We start from the raw sequence: 14,548 nt of genomic DNA on the forward strand, positions 1-14,548 counted from the left end.
ATTGATAGATGTTTGTTAGAAGGTAGCTTTAGAACGGCTCAACGGTTCTCTATGAAATTTGGCATAGATTTATAAAATAGTCTGGAATAACAGATACTACTACTATTTTCTTTAGTTTCTCGCAGACGGAGTCGACAGCAACAAGTAGTAATAAATAAGTATGATAATAAGATTTAGACAATAGTGACTTTGTGTCTGGAATTCTAAATTCTAGTATGTACATTTAAGATTATAAAACTGCGCCTAAACCAACATATTAAACTCAATACAACCGAATACAGCCGCAGCTTGTCAATATAAAAACTTCATACACTTTTCACCCCAAATGTCATGCGAGCTTCATATAATCATTGATCAGATAGAAACGGACTAAGCAAGAGTCGCCGTTATAATAAATTCAGCCAATTTTAATAGTCGCATAAGATGACAATCACACTAGCATAGCTGAAATTTACATGAAATTAAACGCATATTTATTGTTTTTATTTGATAGAGCGGAATACGAACGCTCGTTTGAGAGGTCCTGTCGTTTAAAGTTAAATTGCTAGCTTCAAGCTAAAGTCTCCCCTCATAAGTAATTGCTCAATTCCAGTAAGGAGTAAGACAAAGGTCTCCTCGCATTCCGAGCTGCCTAAATGTCGGGAAAGTAGACCTATTGCAATTGTGTAGGGTGACCATACTAAAATATTCAGAACGTAAGGATAATATTAAAAATATTTTTTTTTATTCTAATAACTATTCTTTTTAGATAGATATTGTTACATGAAATTAGAAATTTATTAGTAAAATGTGTTGAATTACAATCTTTTGTTGACTTATTAAAGTTATATATATTTAATTTCACCACACTCCAACTATTAATTTAACATAAATTTAAAACCACAACTTCTTGATAAAAAGGCATTTCTTTTACATTGACATTAACAGACACACTAAATTTAAAAATACAATTTTTTCCTTTTTTATCACTAATGTCAGTTAACATGTAACCTCCTTTAACAAAATGTAAAAGGCTATTGGTGATGGTGGTAAATTGATGATTTTGTTAATTCTTAGAGACCCAAAATTATAATAGATATAGCTTAATTACGTGCAAAAATAAGTATATCAACATTAAAATAATTTCTTATTAATCTTCAAACTACAGGAATATCCTACATTCTTAGCAGCATGGTTACTTTAAAGACAGATGCGCAAGCGCACTCCACCTTGCGGAGGCTGCGCGTGTCGCAGCGCCATCTGTCGGGCGTTCGTTGACCCATTGAGTTTAACTATTGTTTCTGCGATTTGTATAGGACCGGATACGTTTGTGCTATTTCCTTATTATTAGGGACTAGCTGTCGCCTGCGACTCCGTCCGCGATAAAACAATTAATAAGTAATGTTAGGAAGAAAATTCGACAATGTGCCGGTGTATCAGCGCATCACTAGCCTTACTAAAATATCGACGTTTATGTCCCCTCACTAATCATTCTGACACTTGACTTTGTAACGAAAGCACGTCATTCGCGCAAAAGGTTTCTAACTAATAATGTCTAGAATTATAAAGGTTTAATGTTCCGATCATTGCTCCCTTTAGCCAACTTTTTATATGACCGGAACTAACCTTAGACCTTTTCTAATTGCATTAATTGCAAACGTAATTATACGTAATTGTTGTTAATTGCTTAACAAGGTGCAAGTACGGACGGACGGATCGTTTTTATATGTATGCATTCATATACCCTTTTCCCTTACCTATTGTTGGTATAGTGTACTCTTTTGACGTCACATCCGAAATTAACTCTCTTCCTACGAATATCTTACTATTATAAATGTAAATGTTAAGATGTATGGATGGATGTTTGAAGATATCTCCGAAACAGCTTAATAGATCCGTATGTAATTTGGCATAAATATAGAACATAGTCTGGAAGAACACATAGCCTACTTATTAAGTTTTTTAATCAAGCACGGACGGAGTTATAACATTAAATCAAAATCTTTGGATACAGGATGATGCTAAAATGCAATTATAAATTTAATTAAAACCTGGTTATAAAGTTAACATAATAAAATACTTTTTAATTTTTTTTATCAAAAGGTGGCAAACGAGCGAACGGCCACATGAAATCACTGAAATAGCGAAGTGACCGTTGCCCATAGACATATGCAATTGCATATGCGTTGCCTAACTTTAATCGACGGAGGAGAGGATGCACAGAAAGAAAAAATATTTTCCCTTTCAATGCATCTTCTCATCCGGAAAGGTCCACTTCCACTTCCCATCTTTTCCTTATAAGAAAAAGGGTGGGAAGGGAAAGAGGACTAAATTACGCCTTCGGAAATAAAAACTCTTTTATATACTATAGTTTTATTCATTGAATTAACTTTACTAACGTAATCTTGAACTTTCTATACAGCAGGTGCATTTAACCATTAGACTTATAAACCCTTATAAACATCTGCTTACAAAAACACTCGTCGTCTGACCTTTAAACGCATCTAAACAACTTTTACAGTCTTTTTTCATGCACTTTCAAATAGTATAATTAAAGTGTATTTCCACTGTAAAGATAAAATTACCTAAAACAATATAATAGAACTAACAACAGAGCTGTTACGGCTTGTGAAGCGGCGTAAAAAGCTAAAGCAAGCAAATACAGGGGTCTAGGCTTTGAATATGATTTTGTCTTATTCGGTGTCAAGACCCTTGGTCCGTGGGGTCATAGCGCTTTAAGGCTTTTTAAGGAAATATCAAAAGATGTTAGTCGACACAGGGGACCGAAGTGCTGGCAGCAAACTCTGACAAAGAATTAGTATAGCTAATCAAAGGGGGAACGCTGCCAGTATCTTCGGTAACTTGCCTAAAGGGACTCCTTTTAATAATATATTTTAGTTAATTATTTGTTTATAACAAGTAAATATATAATAGGAGCGTCGGTGGTTCAGTGGTCAAGCACTTGACTTGCAATCTGCAGGTCCTGGGTTCGAATCCCGCCATGTACCAATGTGTTTTTCCAATTTACATATGTACATTTATACGACGTTCTTACGGTGTAAGAACATCGTGATGCTGCACATATCTGAGAAGAAATTGAATGATATGTGATACCGCTGGCGAGACGCCGTAGAGTTGGATCTGCGGGAGCTACAAGCGATGGACTGGCAGGAGAAGGCTCAAGACAGGCGACTTTAGCGATCTCTTGTGTCGGAGGCCAAGACTCACTTTGTGTCGATGCACCAGCGGAGTTAGTAAGTTATTTCTAGAATGCCAATTGCCTATAATCTAGTAAGGTTTAATTTTTTTTTTAATTTACAATTTTTTTTTGTAATCATTTTCCTAACTGTTCTCACAATATCAAATAACTTTTTTATATGTTACTAATCTTATTAATATTATAAATGCGAATGTTTAGATGTTTGTTAGAAGATATCTCCATAACGGCTAAACAGATCTTGATGAAATTTGGCATACATATAGAACATAGTCTGAAATTTTATTCTGAGAAATCTCATCGAAAGCGTATTTAATATAATGTTACATTTTATTCATCTATTCAATCTACCCGATAATTCAATATACAAAATAATTTAAAGGCGAATTTACCGTAAACAGTAATTTCACCGGAAGTCACGTTTTTTTTTCTATCAAAGCTGCCACCCCCAAAACGCCACATGCCGGCGCGTGCGCATCTGGATGCATTGCTACTGTACAAATAGCCAGGTGACGATATTAAAATCTAACTTTATCACATACAAGCCGTCGACCGCGACTGTGTACGGAATTTAAAAAAATAGCTGCCTATGTATTCTTCCAGACTATCTTCTACATCTATGTCAAATTTCAGCGGTAACCGTTGGGACGTTTCGAAGTTTTTATTTATTTATTTAAAAACTGCATAGCATCATTACAGTATACAACCAATTTGACACTATACAAACTTTACATAACAGTTTACACGATAACATATTTTATAATAACAGTAAATAACATATAACAATGTTAAATAAAAAGAAAAAATGACATAGATAAACAGTGCAAGAATATATTCAACGCGTAACTAAACATCAATATTCAAACGTATTATTATCTTCAAAGAAACATCCATCCATCCATCCATCCAAACATTCGCATTTATAATATAAGTAAGTGATACATATTTATGGTGATATATAATAACTTTGACGTACATAACTTCACAGGCTTTCAAAAGGTTAAAAACACGTGTTTAACTTAACATTGCCTAACTATATTATTTTAGGTAATACAGAAAATGTTTATTCCCAAAAAGAGATGGAAATATGTAGTAATGAAAGACATGAGTGAGTGCCAAGTCTCAGAAGAAGATGTCATGGACAGAGCGAAGTGGAAGGGACGGATTGGGAAAGCTGACCCCACCACCTTGTGGGATGCAAGCTAGGGAGAGAGAGATAGAGAGAGAGAGAGAGAAAATGTTTATTCTTACTAATATTATGAATTTAGATGGAATTTTTTATATAGGACTTGCTGTCGCCCGCGACTCCGTCCGCGTGGATATATAAAAACACTAAACACACTATCCTATGTCCGTCTCCTGGCTTTAAGCTACCTCCTCACCAATTTTCAGGCATATCGGTAAAGTCGTTCTTGAGTTGTAAATACTGTAACTAACACGACTTTCTTTTATATATATAGATAGCGCACCCGACAGACGTTGTCCTATCTACACGTCTTTAATTTTAAAATTTGACACTGCGATGGTAGCGCCGTCTGTCGTATCCAATGTAAAACATTCCAAAATCAACAACTACTAATAAATTAAAAATTAATTAAAAAAACATTGTCCAGCGGATAAAATTGTGAATCTAAACCATTCCCAGATCCACTTGAACACACACAAAAAATTTCATCAAAATCGGTCCAGTCGTTTGAGAGAAGTTCAGTGACATACACACTCACAGAAGAATTATATATATAAAGATAAGGGGGCAAACGAGCAACGAATCTCCTAAAATTATTTGATCCGACGCCCATGGACATCCGCAACGCCGGAGTAACCGCAGATGCGTTACCTGCCTTTAAGGGAGGTGTACGCTCTTTTCTTGAAGGCGCCTAAATCGTAACAGAACTGTATAGATCTTGTTAAAAACATTGAACATACATCTGGAAGAACACAATACTCAACTTTTAACTATGACTTTTGATACATCGCATGCAGTTTTTTATTCACATATGCATAGTTGCAGAGTCGCGTGCCTAACCGACAGATGTCGTTGGGTTTTTGCTCGCCGTCTGTCCGGCCTTGTGCCTTCAACCCTTATGAAGCGAGGTTTGCACATTTAGCAGGTGTTATAGGGTGAATGTACTAAGGTAATTCGGGGAACAAGTATAATCAAAGAAATAAATACATTTTACTAATATTTCTTACGATGAAGGATAACATCGTGATGCTGCACATATCTGAGAAGAAATTCAAAGATATATGTGAAGTCACTGCACTTGGTCAGCGTGGTTGACTATGTCCTAATCACCCTTAACTTAGGGTAGGCTCCGAGCTCATTGGGGACGTATAGTGAGCTGATGCTGATGAATATTACTACGAATGATTAAATGTATGGATGGATATTCCGTTTATTTCCTTTCGAGGTACGGAACCCTAAAAATGTTTTAAATAGTAGTCTATGTGTTCTTCCAGATTATGTTCTACATCGATGTTTAATTTCAGCGTGATCCATGCAGATTGTGAATTTTGAAGTACACTTTTACATTCGTAATTTACAAAGAAGTACATTCAGAAGGCTTTTTAATTAATTACTACAAATTTTAGATAATAATCTTTATATATATAATTCTTCTGTGCGTGTGTATGTCACTGAACTTCTCTCAAACGACTGGAGCGATTTTGATGAAATATTTTGTGTGTGTTCAAGTGGATCTGGGAATGGTTTAGATTCACAATTTTGTCCGCTGGACAATGTTTTTTTAATTTAATTTATTAGTAGTTGTTGATTTTGGAATGTTTTACATTGGATCCGACAGACGGCGCTACCATCGCAGTGTCAAATTTTAAATAATATTCGAATTTTAATTTAATTTTATTTTATTTTAATATACAGGACAACGTCTGTCGGGTCCGCTAGTTTATATCTAAATTAATCCACATTTTATAAAATAATAAATAATTTTGTACTCAATTCCAATTCGAATAAAGTTCAAAATACTTTAATCTGAAATTAATTCATTGTCCGAACACCAGCTGTCATCGGTCAGCTGTTTACTAAAAACCCTATACAATGTCATAAAAACATCAAATTGAACTTTATCACTACCAGTTAAGGTCTAATATCGCTTGAATTGGATACAAAGAGAAATTCCACAGTATTACCTACATATGCTGTTGTTTTTTTTTTCTTTAACTAACCTTAGTTGCTATGCCACCTTTGTACACTATTTACAGCCAGTGGTAAATTAAAAAAAAAATACATACGAATTAACAACCTTTTTGAAGTCGACTAAAAACAAAAGCGTAAGTTACTAAGACGAGAGTAATAGATTTAGTTTGAACCCAACCTTATTAAAAAAACCAAAAACCCTACTATGGCTTTATATTTGAAAAAGCGCCATCTATTGTTTGCGTTGTAAAACAAAGATTTTGTTTTTTTTTTATAAAACTAATCAATATAAAATGTTAAAATAATATTTACTTATTTTGGTATATACTCGAAAATATCGAAAAAATTCGTCAGTTTTTTTTATCAGAACAAAAAAGGTGAATGACAACAGAAATCTCAATTGAAGTTTATTTATTTGTATAAATACATATAAAGGCTTCCTAAGGCGAAGTAATCTTACTAATATTATAAATGCGAATGTTTAGATGGATATTGGTTAGAAATTTGGCACTGATATAGAACATAGTCTGGACGAATATATAAGCTACTTATAGAGTTCGTTTTTATTTCCGCGCGGACGGAGTCGCGGGCGACAGCTAGTCGTAATAAACAAGAAAATTTACGATATCGACTTTACTAATTTTTTCGCCTTTAGAAAGCTATATTATACCAAACACTGGCTGGTAATATTTTCTCTTGACCACAAACAAAAAAACATGTATAGAAAAAAAAAACAAAAAAAACGCATGACATTAGAACATTGTGTACATTGCCTTTGTACCATCAGCTGATCGAAAAAAAAGTAACCCGAATTTTGCATAACTAAAACGCACAAAGGATGCAATTTCTCTTAACAGTGCAAATTCAACCTTAATATCAACGACACAGAATACATTTTCATTTTAAATTCCACGCAAAAACATTTATTAAAATAAAAATAATCAGGTAAGCTAAAATCGACCTAATGCTATAGGAATAGAGTCGATATTCCTATGCGATGTATTGTCCATTTCGCATTGCGTGAATTGTGCTGGCAGAATGCACGTGCGTTGTGCAAAAAAAAAAACATAAGAATGACAGGTAGAGTTACTTCACAGATGATCGTCAGCTGTTCGCGAGAAGAAAAGAATTTTTTATTTGCTACAACTAAACAAGCCAAAATACGCTTTATTACAAGTGGATACAGTTCATTTTTCTTTATTTAAAATTTCAAACTTTTTTAAATTACGTACTTCTAAGTAAAGGACCATTATTTCATAAGTTCACATTAAATATTTCAAAGATGACATCCAAGAACACAGAATATGTAGTTTCAAAATAATTTTTGTCTTGAATCCTATTTAATATTGCAGCAAATAAAAATCATAACTAGCTGTCGCCTGCGACTCCGTCCGCGAGGAATTAAAAAGAAAAATAATTAGTAGCCCATGTGATCTTTCAGACTATGTTCTATAATTAATAATTTTATTTAACAACTAGTTGTCGCCCGCGACTCCGTCCGTGCGGAACTATAAGTAACCTATGTGTTCTTATGCATGCCAAACATCATTGTGATCCGATCAGACATTCTGGAGATAACTTCAAACAAACATCCATCCATGTACTCACATTTATAATATTAATTTTAAATAGTGGAGGGTAGTTTATCTTTCGTTACCTATTGTAACACTTCACTATTGTAATTTCTGTATACCTAAATACCTCTTAGGGTCTGTTCAGACAGACCGTAGAGAGCAGACTAGGCTTTTTAATGTCAAAAAACTGAGTTCTTTTAATAAGAGAAGGTGGCAAACGAGCGACGGGAACACCGAAGCGATCAACGACATGAACATCTGCAACACCAGAGGAACTGCAGATGCGTTGTCAACCTTTAAGGAAATGGTATGCTCGCTTCTTGAAGGTCCCTTTATATGATTGTCAATAACGAAAACAACCAATAATTAGGTTTCTGAATGATAATTCGTCATATTTGATTTGCATAGTTTTTTTTTGCAAGAAAATATTACACTAATAAAAAAGATAGTAAAGAGAAATGGATTTGAAAGAAACATCATCTTATTTAAGAAAGCAACATAATACGAAGAAAAAACATCCTCTGTCCTTTAAAAGTAGACAAAGCTGCAACTATCCAACTTATTGCTGGCAGCTTAGAACTATGTGAGATAATATTTGTACCAACATTAAAAAGATATGTGTAATACCAACACAACAAGAAAGTTTCCGAAGTTCCATGCCAGAGGATGCCACTTCGATGGTTATGTCTTTTTCTTATATGGAGCCATCTCTGTCATATCCATTAAATTAGCATTCTTTTATTGTTAAAGAAGAGTGGAAAAGGGATTAGTATTTACCTTGTAGTAGAGTGGAGTACCAATCTTACTAATATTACAAAACAAATGTTTATATGGATGGAATTCTGTTAGAAGGTATTAGGTACCAGAATGGCTGGATCTCGCTGATATTTCGTTTAGATGTAGAACATAGTCTAGCAAAAGACATCTTCTATTAATTAGGTTTTTATCAAATGCCACAGAATGGTGTATCGTTAAGTCCTCTGGTATATGCCAATATGGCATTGCAGGATTGTATACCTAATAGGTAAATGAAGAACCTCCATTACATATCATTATATACTTCTGACATTATTATTTACTAATAATATTTCAATTAATAATCATAAAAACTGAAAAGATACTCTGTGTCTGTGTTAGGATAAAGTGAGATTGGATGACCAGGATACTGGACAGAAAAGAGCACCAACCAAAGACTTGATAAACAGGGGTTGCCGTAAAAATCTCGCCCAGAGTACTAATAGCACTAAAATCGGAGACAATTATAACATTAAATTTCAAAATCCTAAACACTACTTTTATTATATTATTTGATAATAGAATGCACATTATTGTATTTAAAATGTATTTAATAAATGTTATTAACGTAGATAAGCACATCCCGTTTAAGATTACGCATTTAGGACATGGAATGTTGAATTAATTGATGAATATTAATAACGTAAGTGGGTTTAGTTATGCGTCATTGTACATATAGGTTATAAGAGAATAGGAAGCGATATTTCTAATTAGACTCTTGTTAAAGTATATTAACACGTTTTGGAATAAAATTAACATCACTTACCAGGGATAGCGCTGCCCGTTTGGCCCATTTCGTTGTGATATTTGAACTCTTCGGTTGCACTAAATTATCGTATTTATACTATTGTTTGGATACTAATTACGCACCTTTTAACACGATTAGTACAATCTAAAGTCATCAGTAATAATTTCTAATCAAACACATGTTTACTATTAATATTAATTAAATTTATTTTATAAAATGTCTTCTAAAATATTGTAAACTTTTCTTATTGGAATCTTGTAACTTATTAACTAAATTAGCCTATAACTCGGTAACCACTGTTATTATTAACATTGCACGGTATTTGTTTACATTATAGTAATAATAAAATTAACTGTTTTTGCCAATAATTTATGATCTTCGGTTTTGCAACTTGCAACTCTCATTTGACATTTGTGACAATAGCGGAAGAGTAAAAATATTAATGAAAATATTTGTAAAATGTTTAGTTTTCAAAACTAAACAACGCTGTAATTGTTTATTTAATGAAGATTTAAATCTTCTATAAAAATACAAAAAATTTAGTGATATTCATGCTATTGAAATGGTATACTATTGTTTATTTGTTCTGCACAAGTTTTTTCTAATCTGTGGTCGTTGTTGTCTTTGGTCCTTATCTTTGGTTCAATTTGTCAGTTGATTTGATTTGAAAATAAAGTTGTTATTTTAAGAATCTGAAGATTTTAGTTTTATTTAATGTTTTAAAACAATAATTATTAAGAAAAATGTCTCGGATGAACAGACCAGGCAAGAAAAATGCCTTATTACAGCGAAAGGAAAAGCTTTTAGAAGAATTGAAATTATGTGACAAACAAATTGAGAAAGCTAAACAAAATCAAACAAACAATAATTTCAAATATGAAGACAGGTAATTGCCAATTAATGTATATAAAAGATCGTAACAATGTTATTTTTTAAATTATTCTAATTTTTAACTTCCTACTCCAACAAAAACATACGAAATAAGCATATAGTAAAATCGTTTCAAAAGTTCAAACCTAATCACATTTAATATACTTCAGCCTACAAATTTTATAAATACAATAGTTTCTAAGGATGTTTATTACTACATTACTTTAAAACGGCCTTAAAACTTTAAAATTCCAGCTCAGATTCGGACACAGAACTTACTTTACGTATGGATAAAGGTAAATCATTGCCGAGCTTAGTGAGGAAGAAATCTATATTACAGACACGTTGTAATGCAACAGCGGAGCTCACAGGTCTTGAAGTGCTGGAGTCAACTGTGAATATCCTATTAGAGTGTCCAGAAATCAATGGGTATGAAATAAAATAGATGATTAATGAAAATGATATGATAATTTTTCTAAACACCATACCATTATTACAATGGTGACAGCCTCTTAGTGAGCTGATGATGATGATGACTATACCATTGTTTCTATTGGAAATCAAATTTCTTACTTATATTAAAACATGTTATATGTGGTACTCAGTTTTTATTTTTTTTAATTATAAAGAACAACAGAGGGCCTCGGAGTCTATCTTAGGTTAGTTGTGACTAGGCTATAGTCAATGCTGCTGATATGTGCAGCATCACTATCTTTTTAACCATAATAACATCACCTAAATGTACATATGTAAATTGTAAAAACACATTATACAAACCCAAGACCTGCAGACCTTAACCGATGAAACATTGAAGCTCTTGTCATCATCATCAGTTCAGTATAGGTTCCCACTAACGGGCTCAGAGCTTACCCAAAGTTTGGTGTGACTAGACCATAGTCAACAAAGCTCAAGCTCTTTTACTATAATTTAAATATGTTCAATTACAGAGAGTCAGCAATAACTGAAGAAGGTGTTTGGCATGAAGCAATAGCGGAGTGCAAAGTGGATCTAATACCATTCACAATATCTTTCTATGTACATCAACCAGTAAGTTTCAACTATAGTTAGATGTAGAATATTTCAGTAACTAGCTGTTGCCCACAATTCTGTCTGCACGGTATTAATAAAAAATATTAGTAGCCTATGTGTTCTTCCAGACTATGAAGACAATATGAGGGGCACGGAGCCTACCCTAGGTTAAGGGTGATTAGGCCATAGTCAACCACGCTGGCCCAGTGCGGGTTGACTTCACACATATCTTTGAACTTCTCAGATATGTGCAGCATCACCATATTTTCCTTCACTGTAAGAACGTCGGATTAATGTACATATGTAAATCAGAAATGGAAAAACACTTTGGTACATGGCGGGATTCGAACCCAAGACATGCAGATTGCAAGTCAAGTGCTTGACCACTGAGCCACCGACGCTCTATCATTGCAAGGTATATCGTAATCTTTAATTATAAAAAAATAATATTCTTTTCAGAACCGTAACTTTGGTCAGCCATCTTACAGATGTCTTAAAGTAGTGGCATCAAAGGAAGCGAATGAGAGAGAACTTGCTAATTCTGTTCTTAGCAAAATGAAAACTCCAAGCGAAGCTTTTGAGGTATAGTATGGAATCATTTAGTCACTTCTAATTACTTTATGAAGAAATCTTACTAATATTATAAATGCAAATGTTTAGATGGTTGATTGTATTGCCAGAACGACTAAACAGATTTTGATGAAACTTGTCAAAAATGTAGAACATTTTTTTTTATATCATAAGTTGGCAAACGAGCGAGCGGTCACCTGAAATCGCTGAAATAGCGAAGTGACCGTTGCCCATAGACATACGCAATTGCATATGCGTTGCCTATCTTTAATCAACGGAGGAGATGCACAGAAAGAAAATATTTTCCCTTCCCATGCATCCTCTAATCCGGAAAGTCCACTTCTACTTCCCATCCTTTCCTTATTAGGAAAAGGGTAGGAAGGGAAAGATGACTAAAGTAGGCCTCCGGGACGCACACTCATCAGACGAAACGCGGAATTGCTTCCACTTCACGCCTGTCTTCTATGTGGTGGTGTAGGTGTGCTCTGAGTGGTCTGACGAGCGCCGCATCTTGGTGGCGATAGGTGATGGAAAAATATATAGAACATAGTCTGGAAGAACACATAGACTACTTTAATATCAATTTCAAACAAAACTAGTATTAACTATTAAAAAAACTTATTAATTTATTTTTATTTTTTACAGGTATTAAAAAGTTATGCTGCAGCACACAGATCTAGACGCACGACGCTCGCTCGTCTCGCCGAGATGTATGGAGATGATTTGTTTATGACACCATTGGTAAGTGTCTTTCAAACAATATTGAAACCGGTGTCAGAAAATATTTCAAAAATGACCACTTTCCCTTTACACTTTTGGATGGATGTTTGTTAGAAGGTATTTGCAGAACGACTGAACAACTTGACTTGCAATCTGCAGGTCCTGGGTTCGAATTCCATGTACCAATGTGTTTTTCCATTTCCGATTTACATATGTACATTTATCTGATGTTACGGTGAAGGAAAACATCGTGATGCTGCACATATCTGAGAAGTAATTCAAAGATATGTGTGAAGTCACTGCACTTGGTCAGCGTGGTTGACTATGACCTAATCACCCTTAACTTAGGGTAGGCTCCGAGCCACTCATTGGAGACATATAGTAAGCTGATGATGATTCAAACTTCCGGAGACAATATAATAAACTCACCTGTGAGCTAGAAACCACTTCCACGATACCAATCCACTCACCCCGATGGGCTTGACACTAGTCGGTGCCACCGGATTAACGTGAGTCTTTAACCCGTTTTTATATATGTTTTTTTTATATTCCAGTCAGAAGGAGGTTATCAACTTCAATGTGCAAATATTCTAGAACTTTCCTGGACATTAGAGAGTAAACCGTCCACAGTAGCTTACTTTAGGCATAGAATGAAACTCAGCCTGGAATATATGGGTAAGTATACAATGATTTTTATAACTAATCTGTAGCCCGTGACTCCGTCTGCGAGGAATTAAAAAAATAGTAGTCTATGTGTTCTTCCAGACTATGTTCTATATGTATGACAAATTTCATCGAGATCTGTTCAGCTGTTCCGGAGATTTCTAACAAACATTCATATAAACATTCGCATTTATAATATTAGTAATTAATATATTATTATATATCTAATTATAAAAACCGTTAAATACATAAGTAAAATGGATTTAAACGATATGTCGAATTTTGAAACGAAATTATACATAACCAATCTCATCTTACTTCTTACTAATATTATAAATGCAAATGTTTAGATGGATGGATGGATCTAGATGATATTTGTCATACATATAGAACATAGTCTGGAAGAACACATAGACTACTAATTATGTTATTTTTTAATTCCGCGCGGACAAAGTCGCGGGCGACAGCTAGTATGTATATATTTATGACAGTTTAATCTGGAGTGTCCGTGTGTAACATAAAAAAATCATATTTCGTACACATGATATATTTGAGTTCCTAATAACGAAATTTTTAAAATTTTCTGTCTATATGTTTGTATGAACGGTTGGTTATATTTTGACGGTACTTGACTAGAAGGTGGCTGATTTATACGATTATGTTATTGGCTATATTTTTTTTTTTAACTAGAAATCATTCCAATATTTCAGATGAAACATCTCTCAAAATAATAACACAAGCAAACAAAGAAATGTCTAATCCATCTGTTGATACTGAAGAGAGGACGTCCCTCCTTTCCAAGATCATCAGCACATGTCTTAAAGCGCAAGATAATTCAGGATCAGATGTATCCAGGGTACAGAAGAGACCGAATGATGCAACGGACATACCAATGGCTAAGAAAAAGAAAGAAAACGAAGTTATGGGACCACCAAAGGCATTGCCGAAGAAAATTAAAATTAAAAACAAGAAAAATAGTGAAAATTATAGTAAAGAAATTAATAAATCTAAGAAAAATGTATCTGAAGGATCAAATGAGAATCAAGTTAAAAGTAATAAAGAAAAAGAATTAAATAAAAATACTGAAAAAACTAAAAATCATGTCAAAGTGAAAGGTTTTGATAATAAAATTATAAAAAATCCAATAAACTGTAATAAAGAAATTATGAAAAAACCTAATGACAATAAAAATCAAGATAATATAAGTAAAAATACGTTAAAATCTG

At 33.6% G+C, this 14,548-nt stretch overlaps 2 protein-coding genes across 2 annotated transcripts in view; one reads left to right on the top strand and one right to left on the bottom strand.

Moving 5' to 3' along the window:
- The window catches only part of neur (E3 ubiquitin-protein ligase neur), a 30,699-nt gene extending 20,867 nt beyond the window's left edge, over window positions 1-9,832 (bottom strand). Inside the window, exon 1 of the mRNA XM_013318991.1 lies at window positions 9,489-9,832. Coding sequence (XP_013174445.1) covers window positions 9,489-9,516 — 28 coding nt within the window. The 5' untranslated portion in view covers window positions 9,517-9,832. The remainder of the gene's footprint in view (window positions 1-9,488) is intronic.
- Window positions 9,833-10,139: 307 nt separating this feature from the next.
- LOC106122750 (uncharacterized) lies at window positions 10,140-14,448 on the top strand (the record flags this gene model as incomplete). The annotated part of the gene is made up of 7 exons (XM_013318836.1): window positions 10,140-10,356; window positions 10,596-10,769; window positions 11,288-11,387; window positions 11,829-11,951; window positions 12,585-12,680; window positions 13,214-13,334; window positions 14,033-14,448. Coding segments are annotated over exons 1-7 (1,173 nt in total), but the record flags the coding sequence as incomplete, so codon positions are not given.
- Between the last annotated feature and the right edge of the window lie 100 nt (window positions 14,449-14,548).

Source organism: Papilio xuthus, unplaced genomic scaffold (assembly GCF_000836235.2).
Source record: "Papilio xuthus unplaced genomic scaffold, Pxut_1.1 DF826776.1, whole genome shotgun sequence".
NCBI classification, from domain to species: domain Eukaryota; kingdom Metazoa; phylum Arthropoda; class Insecta; order Lepidoptera; family Papilionidae; genus Papilio; species Papilio xuthus.